Source organism: Raphanus sativus, chromosome 1 (genome assembly GCF_000801105.2).
Source record: "Raphanus sativus cultivar WK10039 chromosome 1, ASM80110v3, whole genome shotgun sequence".
NCBI classification, from domain to species: Eukaryota; Viridiplantae; Streptophyta; class Magnoliopsida; order Brassicales; family Brassicaceae; genus Raphanus; species Raphanus sativus.
Genome location: NC_079511.1, coordinates 2712387 through 2730521, shown reverse-complemented (window position 1 = coordinate 2730521; position 18135 = coordinate 2712387). Strand labels below are relative to the sequence as shown.

The 18135-nt window shown below is 35.2% G+C and overlaps 4 protein-coding genes and 2 pseudogenes across 6 annotated transcripts; 4 read left to right on the top strand and 2 right to left on the bottom strand.

Annotated features, from left to right (window-relative positions):
• Positions 1-1368: 1368 nt before the first annotated feature.
• Positions 1369-2922, top strand: LOC130508967 (PLASMODESMATA CALLOSE-BINDING PROTEIN 3-like; annotated as a pseudogene).
• On the bottom strand, positions 2915-4914 carry LOC130508963 (nuclear envelope-associated protein 3-like). Its single transcript, XM_057004468.1, has 6 exons — positions 4635-4914; positions 4250-4441; positions 4011-4118; positions 3474-3929; positions 3296-3397; positions 2915-3206 (listed from the first exon to the last, which is right to left on the bottom strand). Exons 2-6 carry the CDS (start codon positions 4418-4420, stop codon positions 3039-3041), a joined length of 1005 nt encoding a protein of 334 aa, XP_056860448.1. The 5' UTR covers positions 4421-4441; positions 4635-4914; the 3' UTR covers positions 2915-3038.
• A 4036-nt stretch (positions 4915-8950) lies between these two features.
• LOC130508960 (phenylacetaldehyde reductase-like) lies at positions 8951-10955 on the top strand. 2 transcript variants are annotated; one of them, XM_057004467.1, is made up of 5 exons: positions 8951-9196; positions 9661-9830; positions 9913-10104; positions 10190-10539; positions 10617-10955. In XM_057004467.1, the coding sequence occupies exons 1-5, from the start codon at positions 9079-9081 to the stop codon at positions 10690-10692; spliced, it is 906 nt and encodes a 301-aa protein (XP_056860447.1). In that variant the 5' UTR covers positions 8951-9078; the 3' UTR covers positions 10693-10955. The 2 variants fall into 2 exon arrangements, with proteins under 2 accessions (XP_056860447.1, XP_056860446.1); XM_057004466.1 differs by having other exon boundaries at positions 8953-9196; positions 10637-10955.
• Positions 10956-12112: 1157 nt separating this feature from the next.
• Positions 12113-13655, top strand: LOC130494263 (phenylacetaldehyde reductase-like). 2 transcript variants are annotated; one of them, XM_057004465.1, is made up of 5 exons: positions 12113-12271; positions 12473-12641; positions 12748-12939; positions 13014-13363; positions 13454-13655. In XM_057004465.1, the coding sequence occupies exons 1-5, from the start codon at positions 12150-12152 to the stop codon at positions 13590-13592; spliced, it is 972 nt and encodes a 323-aa protein (XP_056860445.1). In that variant the 5' UTR covers positions 12113-12149; the 3' UTR covers positions 13593-13655. The 2 variants fall into 2 exon arrangements, with proteins under 2 accessions (XP_056860445.1, XP_056860444.1); XM_057004464.1 differs by having other exon boundaries at positions 12155-12267; positions 12416-12641.
• Positions 13656-14274: 619 nt separating this feature from the next.
• Positions 14275-16155, top strand: LOC130508942 (phenylacetaldehyde reductase-like). The gene is made up of 5 exons (XM_057004463.1): positions 14275-14437; positions 14845-15014; positions 15113-15304; positions 15373-15725; positions 15838-16155. The coding sequence occupies exons 1-5, from the start codon at positions 14320-14322 to the stop codon at positions 15992-15994; spliced, it is 990 nt and encodes a 329-aa protein (XP_056860443.1). The 5' UTR covers positions 14275-14319; the 3' UTR covers positions 15995-16155.
• A 136-nt stretch (positions 16156-16291) lies between these two features.
• On the bottom strand, positions 16292-17392 carry LOC130508952 (uncharacterized; annotated as a pseudogene).
• Between the last annotated feature and the right edge of the window lie 743 nt (positions 17393-18135).

Sequence of the window (18135 nt, the reverse complement as noted above, 5' to 3'; positions counted from 1 at the left end):
AAAAAGGACAAGAACTTTTAGATGAAAACTGGAGAAACAGATTTTTTTTTCTGTAGAGAATAATGTTGAACTTCTTATGTGAAGAAGAAGAAGAAAACAACAAGAAAGATGAAAGTTTTAAAATAAACAAAAGAAAAAAAAGAAGAAGAACTTTAAAACGTGAGCTGTGAAATCTGGTGGAAGAAGAAGAGATGGAGTTATCAAGTGGTAGGTGATAAAATTTCAGTCTCTCTTAATTTTTTCCTTTTTTAATTTAGGTGGTGGGAAAAAAAGAAGCTTGCATTGCAAACTACATCACATGAAACACCGTCTGCATATACTGTCTATTATATTATGCATTTCCGTGAGGAGGATGACGTTGTAACTACCCAAAATAACTGTCATTTGCATTACACAAGAAGGATGAAAAGTTTAATGTATAGCAGAAACTGTGACTTTAAATAAATTTATATCGTAGAGAGAAGTAGTAGTCTTCTAGAATAGCTTTGAGTTGTTTGAAGCAAATTACGAAAGAGGTTGCTTAATCTTTGTTCATCGTCGTCTCCTTGAAAGAGAAAGTCCAACAAATTCGGAAAGGTTCCATTTGAATTGTAATATTTATTTCCAAATGCAGATCCCTTGCACAATTTTGATTAAACCGATAAATAATCATTTATTTGGGTTGTTTATATCCCCGGTTTAAAAACAAAATTAGAAGTTCAATTTGGACCATAATAGGCATACCAGTATTGGGCTTTAAATTAGACCCTGAGCCCAATTTATAATTTTAGTCCAAGCTTTAGATCGAATTTCTCCCACCTTCCCGGGCCAGAAGCTTTAATTCAAGGGATGTATTATCTGTACCAGTCTTGATTTTTTTTTCTCTGCAAATGAATTCAAGAACTAACGTTAACTCTTTTGTTTTCTTTTTGTATGTGACAATAGCTTAGTGGTAGCTTTACTGTTGAACCCATGTATTCTTTTAAGACGATAGTATCAAGATCCACCCATTCCACATGGGTTGTCCCTACTTGCATGAATACATCTTCTTATCTCAAGAACAAGTTGGACACACACTAAAACATTGTGTAATGAGCAAAGAACCATTTTCAAACGTGTAGAGTATAGCTTTTAAAATTAGGAAAATTAATTAATTCATTAAACAAACAGCTAACATAGCTGCTTTTTTCAATCACTTTCCGCTTTGTAGGTTTCTTTAAATCTTTTGTGGGTTTTGCTGAGCTAAGCAAAAGATCAGCCTTTGTATTATTTAATCTCATGATCTTAATCTGCAGCACCACTCTCTTCCTTTTTCTCCTTTTTGGCTAAGAGAAAAAAGATATATAAATACCAATTTGCAGCTTCTTTCTTTTTGCATATGCTTATGTCTGAAACGGATCTGACAAATATGGTTTTTTTCTTTTGATAACATAAGGCAAAAAAAACTTATATCTTTGCACACATATATAAAGATGAGATTAGGCACATGCCAAATCATAAAAGACTTCATAGCAAAGCAAAAATCTTTTCTCTTTTATTTCTTCTTACATAGTCACTTTTGCATGTAAAATACAGTCAGCTTCTTCCCCAAATTTTCTCAAGAGAATCTCAAAGCTTTTGTGCTCCTTTCTTAGTCACATCTTCACACCATTATGTACTTATAAACACAAGAAAAATTTAAAGCTAATCTCAAGCTCTAATGGCGAAACAGAGTTACTTCTTCTTGTTTCTTTCTCTCGTCTCACTCTGTTCCTCAACAACTACAACTCATGATGTCTTTTGACTCACCAACGGTCTTCCCAACAAACCCTACAACTACACCACCGGTTACTACATTTCCTCCTGTGACAATAACACCAACAAACCCTACCACAACCCTTACCCCTCCGGTCACAACAGTCCCTGCTACACTCACACCACCTGTGACCAACCCAGTGACTCAGTATCCTCCAACACAACCCTCAGGGACGGTTCCGGTTCCCGTCATTCCACCGCCTTTTACCTCAAACTCTCCTTCGGTTTCAGGTCAAACCTGGTGCGTGGCAAAGCCCGGAGCCTCTCAAACCTCACTCCAACTGGCTCTTGACTATGCATGCGGTTTAGGTGGAGCTGATTGCTCTCAGATACAGCAAGGAGGCAACTGTTATTCGCCTATCAGTCTCCAGAACCATGCCTCGTTTGCCTTCAACAAACTATTACCAGAAGAATCCATCTCCACAAAGCTGTGATTTTGGCGGTGCAGCCTCCGTTGTAAACACCAACCCAAGTGAGTGAGAGACAAAAAAAAAAACAGAGGATAGATACTCTGTTTCTTGTTTTTCCAACCATATGTCTGAACAAATTTTTTGTTTCAAAACAGGCACTGGTTCTTGCGTTTACCAGACAGGCTCATCAACGTCAACAACGCCAACTCCATCAACACAAACAGTGAACCAGCCTCCTGTCACATCAACACCAATAATACCAACAGGAGGTGGGATAATCGGGTAAGATAAAGACAATTCTTTAAACACTCTTGTTCTTGTCTCAATGCCAAACTGAAAATGAATCTCTTATTTATAATATTCAAGGGTTGGAACTCCACCAGCAGTTTTTAACCCGGCGAATCCTTTACCAAACACTATGAACAATCCATTATCAGGAGGTCCTCCCGCGGTTTACGGGTTTGATGGTTCGCCTAGTGGGAACAATCCAACATTATCAGACTCTACCTACTTGCAGCTTCACTTTGGTCACACTGTGGTGGTGACAATGATTCTTCACGCAGTGCTATTTCATTAGAAAGTAGAATTATATAGGAGTTGAATTAGTTTTATGAGATAGTGTTCAACAAGCTTAAGCTCTTAGAGTATCTTACGAAGAAGCTAGGGATGTAAGACATTATAAATTTGTTTGATTCAACGCTCATGTTTCGGTTTTGTACAGAAAACTTCCGTTTGTTTCCTTCTAAGCATCTCTCATTAGGAACAAAGAGGTGTGAACTTAATCCTTCATACAATGTAGGATAGATACTGTCTATCTACTTTGATACATAATCTAAGATGAATTCTTTCGATAATTTAACGCCTAGAAAAGGCAACTAAAATCAGCATCGACATGGAGACAACAACCTTGAAACCTGATTTGTCCCAGAAGTTTTGGTTGCTAAAAGGATCAGCTTCATGCTGCTTTTTCGCAGCCAGTTGCTTCTTGAGTTCTTGTATCGCCACGTCGTTTCGCTCTCCTATCTACACAATCCGTAGAAAAACAACTCAATTGGTACTGTAATCATATAAATTACAATGCTAAAAGTCAAAAAGCAAAGTGAAGTTTTTACCTTATGAAGTTTTCGAGTTTGGATGCGTGTTTCGCCAAGGCAAAACTCTAGCTTCAGCACCTTCTTTTTAAGCTCTTGGTTAATTCTCCTTTGATTCTCCACCTGCTCCATGAATAAAACGCATGCATAAAGAAGCCATAGAAACAAGAGAAGCTAAAAGCAGCATGTGTTTCGTTACCTGATCTTCCAACTCCTGTGTCTTAAACCTCCAGTGAGCAGATATAATCTTTAGTTCATCTCTCAGTCTTGCTATCTCATCATCTTTAACCCTCAAAAGTTTGTCGATTCTTTCAAAATTCTTTGGAGAATCTTCATCTAGCTCCGAATTCTCCTTTGTATTGACCTCTGATGCAAGTGCAACACGCATAACGTCACCTTCAACTTTCGAAACATCATCTCTTAGCTGCTTCTGTGAAGATTCTCTAGCTTTCAGCTCCTTTTGTAGATTCTCTAGCTGCTCACCGAGTCGAGTTACTTGGTCCTCTTGCTCTTTTAATGAACCAGTCCTCTCGTGCAAATGTTTGGAGAGCAGTATGCACTGAGACTGAGCTGATTCAGCTGACAAAGCACTTGCCTCTGCAGTTGCATGTGTTGCTGCAAGCTGTGACTTGATATCACCTAGTTCCTTCACATACTACACAGATAAAAAAAGATAAATTGATAAGTTAACAAATACAGAACCAAGCAAAGTAGAGAAAAAAGACAAATCAAGAACCTTCTCAGTAGCAACATCCGAGGCACGGATCTGCTCAACTTTCTTGTTTAATTCCTTAGAAAGTTCGAGCATTTCATCTTCCATCCTCTTAACTCTTGTTTCTGCTTCCTGCATCATGTATAAAAGCACACCACAATATATTAAAAACTCACCAAAAGTCTCCAACTTCTAAACCAAAAAAAAATCTTTTTGAGAGAAAGTGACTCTAATATAAATGAGCTTTGCTTTGCTTTGCTTGCCTGCCTCGAGATGGCTTCTTGTGAACAGAAACGCTCCTGTTGAGCGAGACGAGTCCTTGCTTGTTTCAAGTCAGCAGCCAAAGACACAACATTTCTCCTGAAACTCTGCTTCTTCTCACTCAGATCCTTCAACAGAGGATCCTCTTCTCTTAAGCTAACTGAGTTTGCCATTTGAATGAAGATCACTTGAGCCTGTACATAATAAGGAAGAAAATCTCGAATAAAATACGAAAAATGCCAAATCTCGGATGATAATTAAGAATGTGGATTCAAAAATCTGTCCGCAAGAATTAAATCCTTCTAACATTCGATTTAAAAGCTCTAACGAGGTAGATAGATAAAGACAAAGACTTTTGAAGTATACAGCCAAAAAAAAAGAGGTGACCTTTATTCAAAATTTGAACTGCTTTTTTTTTGGAATCTTCAAACCCTAAAAATCCAAACTTTCACGTGACCCACACCAGTCTCCATCGCCGTCAGTGCTCCACAGCTCCCCGGAGTGTGTAATCTCATCTAACGATTGAAAAGTTTAGGTTATTTTGGTTTTATAGTAAGAACCGGAGAATCAATTTGCAGATTCTTTCGAGTTTGTTGATTTCTCCAGAGGAGGAAAGAAGAAGACAGAGAATAACGAGTCTGGATGCGGTCTGTAGTCATTTAGGTTCGGATTAGAGCTAGTAGTAAAAAAGCTTTGCTTCGGTGTAACTGGACCCTGGTGCTTCGGTTTTTGTGTCATTTAAAGCAAACGACTCCTAAGGTGCCGACTGGTTTTCCCGCTACCACCCGCAAACGCAGCTTTTGCGGTTTATAGCGGTTGTTGGCGTTTCGAAACAATCACAGAAAACGCTACAAATCGCTTCAAACCGCTCCGAACCTCTTAAAATTAAAAGCTGGTTCCAGCTAGCGTTTGCGGTTGCGGGCGGTTGCGGGAGGGTAAATTTTTTTTCTTTAAAAACAGAATAAATAAAAATAATACTACAAATATCCAATAAAAACTTTCAATTGAAATAATAGAAATTGTAAAATGTATTCATATTATATTTCAATTTATATTATAAAATTCAAAACTAAAATATTTTCTATAAATTTTAAAAATTGAATAATATGATTTTATAAATATAAATTTTATATTTATCATATTATTATGATTTTTAATATTTTTATAATTACATAAAATGTAAATATTGTTAAATTATTATTTAACAGATGTTGCGTTTTGTAGTTTACCAGTCATAAAAGTCCCGCAAACGCAACAATTTCTAACAGCTATACCAGTCGTACAAATCTCCAAAAAACGTTTAAAACCGCAACCACCCGCACCCGCAAACTCCCGCAACCGCAACCGCAACCGCTCAGGCGGGCACGGTTTCAGTTGCTACTTGCTAGGGTTTGACTGAAGCGCGGCAACATCTATTTGTATTTTTATCATTCAAAAATATAGAAGCACTACATAGTGTTTATCAATCTATTATTTGTTTTATCATTCAAATACAAAGGCTAATACTAAATTTCAAACACTAATATGGGAGTTGGAACTATTTATAAACTGTCAAATTTACAACGAGCTAGTCTTAGATGGAATGGCAAACAATAGGTGTGTGGAAAATGTGAAGAGTTTCGAGAATCGAGTTCACTCCTACTGAAGAAAACCCCAGGGACACTATTGATATCCTCAAGGGCAAACTGTCTTCTTACATAACTTATCATATCTACATTTTGTTGAAATTTACAATATTTTTTTTGGAAATAAGGAGTTTCTTTTGGAATCACAATTCGACACATTTTCATAGATCTGTTTGGTATATTTAAAAGGCAAAAACAATAAATTGTTGAATGAAAAAAGACTATCCAATCTATATTCTTCACTTTATTTTCGGGAAAATCGCATAAAAAAACCCACAAAGTGTCACTTACTAGCACTTTAAACCTTGATGTTTTTTCACTAACATTTTTAACGAGACTTTCAAAGTGATTTTTATATCATAAAAAACCTCTAAAGCAAAAAGTTGACATGTTCAGCAGGTAATTTTTCAAAAATAATTATTTAATTAATAAAATAAATAAATAAATAAATTCAAATAATAAATAAAAATCGAAACTTTTAGTAAAATACAAAAAAATGAAAACATAATAAAAAATTAAAATTTTAGAAAATTTTAGAAAATTAAATAATTTCTAAAATTTTAACAGAATAAAAATAATTAAAATTTTAATAATAAATAATATTAAATTTTAATACAGAAGAACTAAATAAAAGTTCAATTTTTAAAAAAAAAATAACTCAAAATAGTTTTTTTTAATTATAATTTTTTTTCAAAAAATAATATTTTTATTTATTTTACTTATTAACTAATATTATTTAAAAAAATTTAATTAGTAAAATAATCAAAAAATTAAATAAAAATCAGAAATTAAACAAAAATCGTCAAATTTAATAAAAACTCATAATTAAAATAAAAATCATAAATTAGAAAAAAAAATCAGAAAATTAATTAATATTTAGAAAATTAAAATTCAAAAATAAATGAGATCAAATTAAAAGACAGAAAAATAAAAAAATTCATATATTTAACAAAATGAAAATTCAAAAGTTTGAAAAGTTTTTTTTTGTCATTTTCAATGATGATGTTGGAAACTATCATTGGAGATATGGCAATTATCGTCATTGTTAATGGTTATGTGAAAACCCATCATCGTCACTAGTGAATTTTGAATTTTCTATTTTCCATTTTTAAAAAATTTATGAATTTTTTATTTATTTCTTCTCTATTAAAAATTTAATCTTATTTATTATTAACTTTTCAGTTATTTTTATTTTATTAATATTTTAGAAAATTATTTAATTTTAAAAATATTTATTAATTTTCTAAAATTTAATTTAATATTTTTCATTTTTTCATTTTTATAAATTTTTTTAAAAGTTTCGATTTTTTATTTTGTAGATTTTTATTTATTTTTTCTATATTTTATTAATTAAATAATTATTTTTGAAAAATTACCTGCTGAACCGATCAACTTTTTGTTTTGGAAGGTTTTTATGATACAAATGTCACTTTGAAGGTTAATAGTGTTAGCGAAAAAACTTCAAGGTTTAAAGTGCTAGTAAGTGCCATTTTTAATGTTTTTATGCGATTTTCCCCTTTATTTTCCCTGAAATAGAAAGTTAAAAAAGGCTAACCGGAAAGTGTTACGGAAAAAACTCAGATTTGGATGATTCTCGTAACATAACTTTGGAATGAACCCCCGTTAGATACCTTATGGACCGACAATGGCATAGTTAGTGGATTAGCTAGGGTGGAATCTCAAAGATTATATTGAATCTGAATCTTTTAATAAAAGTTTCTCGACCTTGCACGCTGAGATAGAAAGATTGTTTTGGGCAACATCATGTATGGAAACATGCACATCCCCTGGATATGATTTGAGACAGATTGGTCATATTTAGTGGATATGATTACGAATTCGTAGAACTATCCGGTATTTGTTTCAGAGAACGAGGAATATGGTTTCAGAAAAAAACTTTGAGAGTGCGAGCGTGATTATTCTCTAGCAAAGATGGTGAGGATCAGAGTATTGTATTTATTCATCTAGATCAGACATGGCTCGACAAAAAATTAATTTGGAATATTTTTGTCTAATTAGAACTTGGTTTAAATAAGTATTGGCAGTTGACAAAAAGAAAATCTTCAAAAGAAATAATATGATTTATAGGCTTTTGAAGCTGCATCAACCATCTATGAGTTTATAGCCTAATTGGGGATCAAATTATTTCACATGCCAATTTAGCATAGTCTAGTAAGAATAATTTATACACTTATAAAAACTCAATACTTTGATTATACTGCCATACATCTATCTTATTAAAACAGAAACATTCTGTTGGACCTAACATTTATTTTGTAAGTTTTTAAATTAAATACACCTTTATACTTTATAGTTAAACATACATTAAATCACTAATGTTCATTTCTTTATACTACTATCCATGTTTCCAAACAATATACTTATTTCTTTATACTACTATCAATGTTTCCAACAATATACTTATTTCTTTATAATACTATCAATGTTTCCAAACATATATTTTTTATACTACTATCAATGTTTCCAAATAATACAATAATTAATCTTAGTTATTTTATATCTATCATTTTCTCTTTAAAATTTTGTAGAAACGTCATAATTTCATAAATTGCAAAATAGTGAACTTTAAAATTTCGATTATAAGATTACAAATTATGAAACTATTACAATTTAAATCTAATTAGATTACATATCGGTCATCCATCAGTTGAATCGATTAGTCTCGGGTTTTAGTGATTTTTTAATATGAATATTTTAAAAACATAAATTGAATTGTCAGATCTCTGGATTAACCGGTATAATCACAATCGGGTTGAATTTAAAAATACTGATTTAAATGCAAAAATATTTTAAATACACACTCTTTAAAAATTACCAAAATGTTTGTTAAATTATTAGTGAAATTTTTCATCGTAAAATATCCCGCGCTTCAGTATTGTATAAACTGAAACCATATAACGTGTCAAAATATGTAACCAATTCGGACAGTCCATGCCCATCCAACACGGTAAACAGTCCAAAATATGTACACAAGTGGCTTCTTGAGTTCTTATGTCACTCTGCAACCACTCATTCACTTATACCTCCACGTAATACGTATTTGACCAAAATTACAAAACCCATTGGTGACAGCATTTTCGTCTCTTCTCTCCTCTTCTCTTCATCTAAAACATTTTTTTTTCTTTTTTTTTTGTTAAAATGTTAAATCATCTAAAACAATTTACTATCAAATAGAGAGAAAAGAGATGAACGGCGGAGAAAAGGTGGTCTGCGTTACTGGAGCTTCCGGTTACGTAGCATCTTGGATTGTTAAGCTATTGCTCCTCCGTGAATACACCGTCAGGGCTACCGTTCTAAACCCAAGTTTGTTTCCTCCTCTCTTATCCAAGACACGAGACTTCAATTCTTAGGGATGATAAAAATTAGTTCAACTCAAACAGATAAAGACTCTAATGCATGCTTCTTTTTTGTAAAAAAAAAATTATGGATTTAATTATAGGGTCGGCCGATGGATTTTCCTTGGTTTTGTCTCATTTCGGTGTGATCAAAGGTTTGAAAAGATAGTGCATCATCTAAGACACCAAAATACATATCCAATTATAATTCAGAAAGTTCAAAATGAAATTTCTTTGATTGGCTACATCCATTTTAATTTATTTTATTTTACTATAATAGAAGCATTCATTTAGTTTTTTCTTTAGTTCTACCTCTTTTGAGTAAATTATTAAACATGGGATTTTCTAATTTTCTCGAAGGCACATCGATCAGTTGTAAGACTTGTAGAGTTGCATTTTGACAGACATTATATGTTGAATTTTTTTCATTAGCGGACCCGGCGGAAACAGAACATCTTCTTGCACTTGAGGGTTCAAAAGAAAGACTAAAACTGTTCAAAGCAGATCTTTTGGAAGAATGTTCCTTCGAGCAAGCTATCGAAGGTTGTGACGCTGTCTTTCATACGGCTTCTCCGGTTCAGTTCACCGTCACGGATCCTCAGGTTTGTTATAGAACTTGCAAATTTTACTACTAATTTATAGCTGTTTTGAAGTCCTAAAACAAATTTATTAAAATGTTATCAGACTGAGCTAATAGATCCAGCCGTAAAGGGTACTATTAACGTCCTTAACACATGCAAGAAAACTTCCTCCGTCAAAAGAATCATTGTAACATCGTCCACTGCTGCGGTTCTTGTTCGTCAACCCCCTTTGGAGCCAAACGATGTGGTGGACGACACTTTCTTTTCTGATCCAAGTGTTTGCATGGAAAGAAAGGTCCTTTGGATTTTATTTTATTTTGTGACATATCAATTTTGAGAATTAGATTAATTAACTTTACACGTTTCTCGTTCCTCTTCAGTTATGGTATCCACTCTCCAAAACATTGGCAGAGAATGTAGCATGGCAATTTGCTAAAGAGAACGGAATGGACATGGTCGTGGTAAATCCAGAATTTATAATCGGCCCACTTTTGCAACCAACCCTTAATTTTTCGGTAGAGATCATTGTGGATATGGTAAAGGATAAGAACCCTTTCAACTATAGATACTACAGGTTCGTGGACGTGAGAGATGTTGCTTTGGCTCATGTCAAAGCGTTGGAGACTCCTTCCGCCAATGGTAGATACATTATCAGCGGCCCGAGTGTGACGATAAACCACATTAAAGAGACTATGCGTGAATTATTTCCAGATTTGTGTATCGATAATACGTGAGTTCTCTATCCATTTCATCCTTATTAATCATCATACCATAAACTTTATCAAGGGGGTTACCAAGAAACAAAAGATCTTTTGACTTTGTTTTAGGAATGGAGAAGGTCTCATGGATGGGATCAATTGCACAATATGTGTGGATAAAGTGAAGAATTTGGGAGTTGAGTTCACTCCTCTGAGATCAAGCCTTAGAGATACTATCATTAGCCTCAAAGAAAAATGTCTCCTATGAGAATATGATCACGTATATGTATTACAACTTCTGTATTAGTATTATTGGATGTATTTAAGTCGTGGACGTGAGAATGTTACCCCTCAGCCTCTCATGTCAAAGCACTCATGATACATGCAGCCAAATGTAGATTGTGACGACAGATGACGTTTGGGAAATTTTGAACGAGTTCTTCAATAAGTTCTGAGTCTTGCTCATCTAGATTTTAAATCCTAATAGACCATAAATACTTTGAGAAAAATAGACCATAAATACTGTTGAAGATTTTTCATTCATCTGTGAAGTTTGTAAAGAATAAGAAACCTAATTGTGGGTTAAATTATTTCCAAATCCAATTTACTATTCTAGTAAGAAGAATTTGGTCACATATTTAGATAACTTAATATTATAATTCTTTTGCCAAATATATTAAAAGTTTGTAATCATAAACGTGTCAAATACGTAACCAATTCAGATTCTTTTTTTTAACCAATTCAGATTCAAACTCCTGTTATTTTTGATGCCCTTTTTCAAAAAAAAAAAAAAAAAAAACTCCTGTTATTTTTCAAAAAGGAATTCAAAATTTTCTTCTTAGCACACTTAAGTCTTTAAGATTATGAAACGGGCGAAAGCAATGTCGAATTCATTACATCCACACGTTAAAACAGTCCAAAGATGCACGACCACTCACTAATTTTTTTTTTTTGGAACACTCACGACCAGTCACTTTATCTCCTAATATAATACGTACTAGATTTTGACAATATTTTGGTTATTTTTAAAGAGTGTGTATTTAAAATATTTTTGCATTTAAATCGGTATTTTTAAATTCAACCCGATTGTGATTATACCGGTTAATCCGAAGATCTGACAATTAATTTATGTTTTTAAAATATTCATATAAAAAATCACTAAAACCCGAGACTAACCGATTGAACTGATGGATGACCGATATGTAATCTAATTGGATTTAAATTGTAATAGTTTCATAATTTGTAATCTTATAATCGAAATTTTAAAGTTCACTATTTTGTAATTTATGAAATTATGACGTTTTTACAAATTTTTAAAGAGAAAATGATAGATATAAAATACTAAGATTAATTATTGTATTATTTGGAAACATTGATAGTAGTATAAAAATATATTGTTTGGAAACATTGATAGTAGTATAAAGAAATAAGTATATTATTTGGAAACATGGATAATAGTATAAAGAAAGAAACATTAGTGACTTAATGTATGTTTAAGTATAAAGTATAAATGTGTATTTAATTTAAAAACTTACAAAATAAATGTTAGGTCCAACAGAATGTTTCTGTTTTAATAAGATAGATTTGACCAATATTACAAAACATATTAATGAACTTCTCTCTTCTCTTCATCTAAAAGACGATGAACGGGGGAGGAAAAGTGGTCTGCGTCACCGGAGCTTCTGGTTACATAGCTTCTTGGATTGTTAAGCTTTTGCTGCTCCGTGGCTACACCGTCAGGGCTACCGTTCGAAACCCAAGTTTGTTCCGTCCTTTTCTCTTTCCGTTATCTGAATATATCATCTTTTTACAATGAATAGAAAGATACTCTCTAGCTAAAGATACTCCCAAAATCGAGCATACTTTATTTGATTTCCACCTTTAAGTACGTAAATTTTATTTTTTCAGTTGTAAGACTTTAGAGTTGCATTTCGACGACATATATATGTTATATTTTTTCATTAGCGGACTCAGCAAAATAGAACATCTTCTTGCACTTGAGGGTGCAAAAGAAAGACTTAAACTGTTCAAAGCAGATCTTTTGGAAGAATGTTCCTTTGAGCAAGCTATCGAAGGTTGTGATGCCGTCTTCCATACAGCTTCTCCGGTTAAGTTCATCGTCACGGATCCTCAGGTTTGTCGTTGAAATTGCAGATTTTACTATTGATTCATTTAACAGAACCGTTGCTAGCGTTTTAAAGTTCTAAAGCATATATATCAATATGTTTGTTTTTAATCAGACTGAGCTGATAGATCCAGCCGTAAAGGGTACTATTAACGTCCTTAACACATGCAAGAAAACTTCCTCAGTCAAAAGAGTCATTCTAACGTCGTCCACGGTTGCGGTTCTTATTCGTCAACCACCTTTGGGGCCAAACGACGTGGTGGACGAAACCTTCTTCTCCGATCCAAATTATTGCATGGAAACAAAGGTCCTTTGGATTTTGCTGTGACATCAATTTTTAGATTTTGGATTATCTCTTACACATTTCGTTTCTTCTTTCAGTTCTGGTATCCACTGTCAAAGACTTTGGCTGAGAATGCAGCGTGGCAATTTGCCAAAGACAACGGAATGGACTTGATCGCGCTAGTTCCAGGATTTATAATCGGGCCACTTTTGCAACCTACCCTTAATTATTCGGTAGAGAAAATTGTAGATATTATAAATGGTAAGAACCCTTTCTACTCTATAAACTACAGGTTCGTGGACGTGAGAGATGTTGCTTTGGCTCATGTCAAAGCGTTGGAGACTCCTTCGGCCAATGGCAGATACATAATGGATGGCCCAAGTATGACGATATACGACATTAAAGAGACTATGCGTAAATTATTTCCAGATTTGTGTATTGCTAATACGCGAGTTATCTATCCTTTACATTTACTAATTAATCATCATCATATACGAAGTCTACCAAAAAAACATAACATCATTTGACATTGTTGCAGGATAGAAGAAGTTGAGATAAAAGAATATACTTACAAAGTGGATGTGGGGAAAGTGAAGAGCTTGGGAGTTGAGTTCACTCCTCCCGAATCAAGCCTTAGAGACACTATCGTTAGCCTCAAGGAAAAATGTCTCTTATGAGAAGAGATCATGCTCATTATATATGTATTTACAACTTTTATTTTATTATGATGCATTTAAGTTGTGGAGACTTGTGGTTGAACCGTTCTTGCAACCAACTTATAAAACAGAAATTTCGATCATAACAACAATGTGCTCGTGGACTTGAGCGATGCTGCCTTTCTTATGTCGTCAAAGCACTCATGGTACGTGCAACCAGTGGTTACTGGCTAGATTGTGACGACAAATGGCACTTGAGAATATTTTTAAGAATTCTTCATAAGTTGAGTCTTGCTCATCTAGATTTCAAATCCTGATAGACCATAACTATTTGAAGATGTTTCATCCATCTATAAGGTTTATGAAGAATAAGTAGCCTAATCGTGGATTAAATTCTTTTTAAGTGACAATTTACTATACTAGTAAGAAGAATTTGGTCACATATTTAGATAATTTAATATTTTAATTATTTCGCAAAACATATTAAAAATTGTAATCATAAACGTGTCAAATATGTAACCAGTTCAGATTCAAACTCCTGTTATCTATTAAAAAGGAAATTTTAATTTTAATCAACTTCTTAGCATTTAAGATTATGAAACGGGCGAAAGCAATGTAGAATTCATTACATCCACACGTAGAACAGTCCAAAAGATGCACGACCAGTTATTTTATCTCCTAACATATACGTATTTGACCAACATTACAAAACTTATTACTGAACTCTCTTCTCTTCATCTAAAAGACGATGAACGGCGGAGGTAAGGTGGTCTGCGTCACCGGAGCTTCCGGTTACATAGCTTCTTGGATTGTTAAGCTTTTGCTCCTCCGTGGCTACACCGTCAGGGCTACCGTTCGAAACCCAAGTTTGTTCCCTCTTTTTCTCTTTTCCTTTATCTGAATATATCATCTTTTTACAATGAATAGAAAGATACTCTCTAGTGAAAGGAAAACACTAAAATTCATATCAATTAAATCATAATGTTCAAATTGATTTTTCTTTGATTATCAATTTACCAACATCTATTTTATTTTATTTTTATTTTTACTTTTGTCTTATATATGTTGTGTTTTGTTGAATGATGACTTTTTCAGTTTTTTTTTTCCAAAAATCGAGCATATATTTAATTTAATTTTTCCTTACTTCTTCCCTTTTAATTGTTTCCACTCTTTTACTTAAATGACCAAGTGCATAATTTCTAATTTCTCCAGTCAGTTGTAAGACCTGTAGAGTTGCATTTTGACGACATTTTATGTTATATTTTTTAATTAGCGGACACGGCGAAAACAGAACATCTTCTTGCACTTGAGGGTGCAAAAGAAAGACTTAAACTGTTCAAAGCAGATCTTCTGGAAGAGTGTTCCTTCGAGCAAGCAATTGAAGGTTGTGACGCTGTCTTTCATACGGCTGCTCCGGTCAAGTACATCGTCACGGATCCTCAGGTTTGCCGTGGAATTTGTAAATTTTTACTATTAATTAGCATAACCGTTTCTAACGTTTGTCTAAAGCAAATTTATCCATATATGTTTTTATTTATCAGACTGAGCTAATAGATCCAATCGTAAAGGGTACCATCAACGTCCTTAACGCATGCAAGAAAACTTCCTCCGTCAAAAGAGTCATTGTAACATCGTCCACTGCTGCGGTTCTTGTTCGTCAACCCCCTTTGGAGCCAAATGACGTGGTTGACGAGTCTTTCTTCTCTGATCCAAGTGTCTGCACCGAATTTAAGGTTCTTTGAATTTTGTTGTTACATATCAATTTTAGATACTTTCTTACTCATTTCCTTTTCTTCTTCAGTTATGGTATCCACTCTCCAAAACTTTGGCAGAGAATGCAGCTTGGCAATTTACCAAAGACCATGGAATGGACATGGTCGTGATAATTCCAGGATTTGTAATCGGGCCACTTTTGCCACCAACACTTAATTTTTCGGCTGGATTCATTGTGGATATGATAAACGGTAAGAACCCTTTCAACTTCATAAACTACAGGTTTGTGGACGTGAGAGATGTTGCCTTGGCTCATGTCAAAGCGTTGGAGACTCCTTCGGCCAATGGCAGATATCTCATTGATGGCCCGACAAGTATGACGATAAACGACATTCAAAAGACTATGCGTGAATTATTTCCAGATTTGCGTATTGCTGATACGTGAGTTCTCTCTTTCCTTTTCATCCTTTGCTAATCAGCGCCATCATACAAAAGTCCATAAACTTAATCAAGAGTGAGTTAAAAAGCGTAAGATCATTTGACTTTGTTTTAGGATTAATGGAGAAAGTGAGATGAAAGATATCATGAAGAAAGAAATCATTTACAAAGTGTGTGTGGAGAAAGTGAAGAATCTGGGAGTTGAGTTCACTCCTCTCGAGTCAAGCCTTAGAGACACTATCATTAGCCTCAAAGAAAAATGTCTCTTATGAGAGAATACGAATCATGTTTCATATATGTATTTACAACTTACTGGATGTATTTAAACCGCAGAGATGTTGCCTCTATCATGACAAACCACTCATGGTACCTTTATTCATCAGCCAGTGGTAAGGTTGTGACAACAAATGAAATTGACAATATGTTTTAGCGATTTCTTCTATGAGTTAGAGTCTTGCTCGTCTAGATTTCTAATCTGAATAGACCTAGACCATAATAATAATTAGAATTATATTTCTCTGATCTTGTTTTAGAGCGAGTGTGATAAAAACTGTGATTCATAAGCTATGTGTTGAGAAAGTGAAGAGTTTGGTTGTACGGGAGAGTTCACACTGCTACAGACGCACGCGCCCTTAGGACACCAATGAAAAGCCTCAAAGACATAAATCTAACACTTCACACAGTGTCTCCTATGACTCCTACACATAGGAAACGAATCAAAAAGAAACTGGAAAACAAGGAGATCACTTACACAATCTACACTAATATGCCAAGCTTAAACCTTTTTTTCACTAACAAGACAAAAGATGCTTCAAGTTATTCACTAATAATATCATTCAAAAACCATCACTTCTCTTGCTTAACTTGCATTACAGACGGACTCTGTTTCTTCACTTGGGTGGTGGGGGCGGCAGAGCTCTCAATCTGTTTCAAACCACCATTCGAAGCAGGACTCTGTTTCGGCTTCTGATCTCTATTCCCGGAGACATCCACGGAGGGCTTCGAAACGGCGGCCGACTTAGCCTTCTCCTCGAGCTTAAGCACGTCCTCGAGAGCCTCCCTCGCTCTCTTCTTCGCCACGGCGGCGTCTTTCCCTTTCCTCTCAGCCTCGCTTCTGTAGAAAGTAACAGCCTTGTTCATCGACGAGGCTGCGATCTTCGCCGCGCAGAGAAACGCCTCCGAGAGGGACTTATCCATGGACCGAGCGCCGTTTTCGTCGACGGTCGGGCGAAGAAGGAGAAGTTTTCGGGGTCGCGGCAGGGAGGGCAGCGGTAAGGAGGGGACTTGGCGTCTCCCGCGCAGTGGATGTGAGTGTTGGAGTTGCAGTCGGAGCAGGAGACGCGGCGGGACTGGTGGGGAGGGGAGGAGTCGTAGAAGGCGAAGCAGGTGGGGCAAAACGACGCCGGGTGGTTGCGGAGGAGGCAGTGCGTGCAGTAGAAGCGGAGGATGCCGCGGAGACGCGCCGAGTGTATGACCCAGGAGTCTTGGCTTTTGCAAGCGACGCACGTCCCCGGGGGAGTCGACGACGCCGTGTGAGGGGAGTCCGAAGTCGACGTCGCGGTCGATGACGGGAGATTCATTGGTGTGTCTCTCTCTCTGTGTCTGCGGTTTGGGAAAATTAGGGTTTACTCAATCGAGAGGAAGACAAGAGCGTAACGATGGAGAAGAAAAGTAAAATAAATTGGTTTATTTACCAAATGCGTCCTAAATGGGCTTTATTGGGCCGTGTATTTATTTATCTTTTGGGCTTAAATAGTCGGATGAGAGGGAGGAGGATGCAGATGTGTGGAGCAGCTACTGAAATGGGCCGATGATCACACCATTAAAATACATTTTAATTCTTCTTTGGGAAAACGACCTATTTCCCCACCGTAACTATGGCATAATAATAAATGTACACAAAGTTTAAGCCTCGTCCCAATTGCACACATACCAACTACAACAACGCCTTTCCACATACGAGAAAAGATCGAAACCCGTTTCCCCCTCAACTTTGAAAATCAGACTAATACCGACATATCGTGGTTAATAGTTGGTTAGTGTTTCTAAAACCCAGACTTAACCAATGACTAACCTATCTTAACCAAAAACAACCCGATTATCACCCGATTAGAGAATTAAAACCCAATTAAATCCCCATATATCAACCCATGACCCGATTAATCAAATTAGAAACCCTAAAACATCAACCCCTCTCTTTGGCGAAGAAGAAGGTCTCCGATTGTCTCTGATTGTCTCCAGTTCGGGAAATTCGACATCTCTCTCTCTTGTCTCTCTCTCTGTCTCTCTCTCTGTCTCTCTCTCGTTGTCTCTCTCTCTGTCTCTCGCTCTGTCTCTCTCTCGTTGTCTCTCTCTCTGTCTCTCGCTCTGTCTCTCTCTTGGTCTCTCGCTCTGTCTCTCTCTCGTTGTCTCT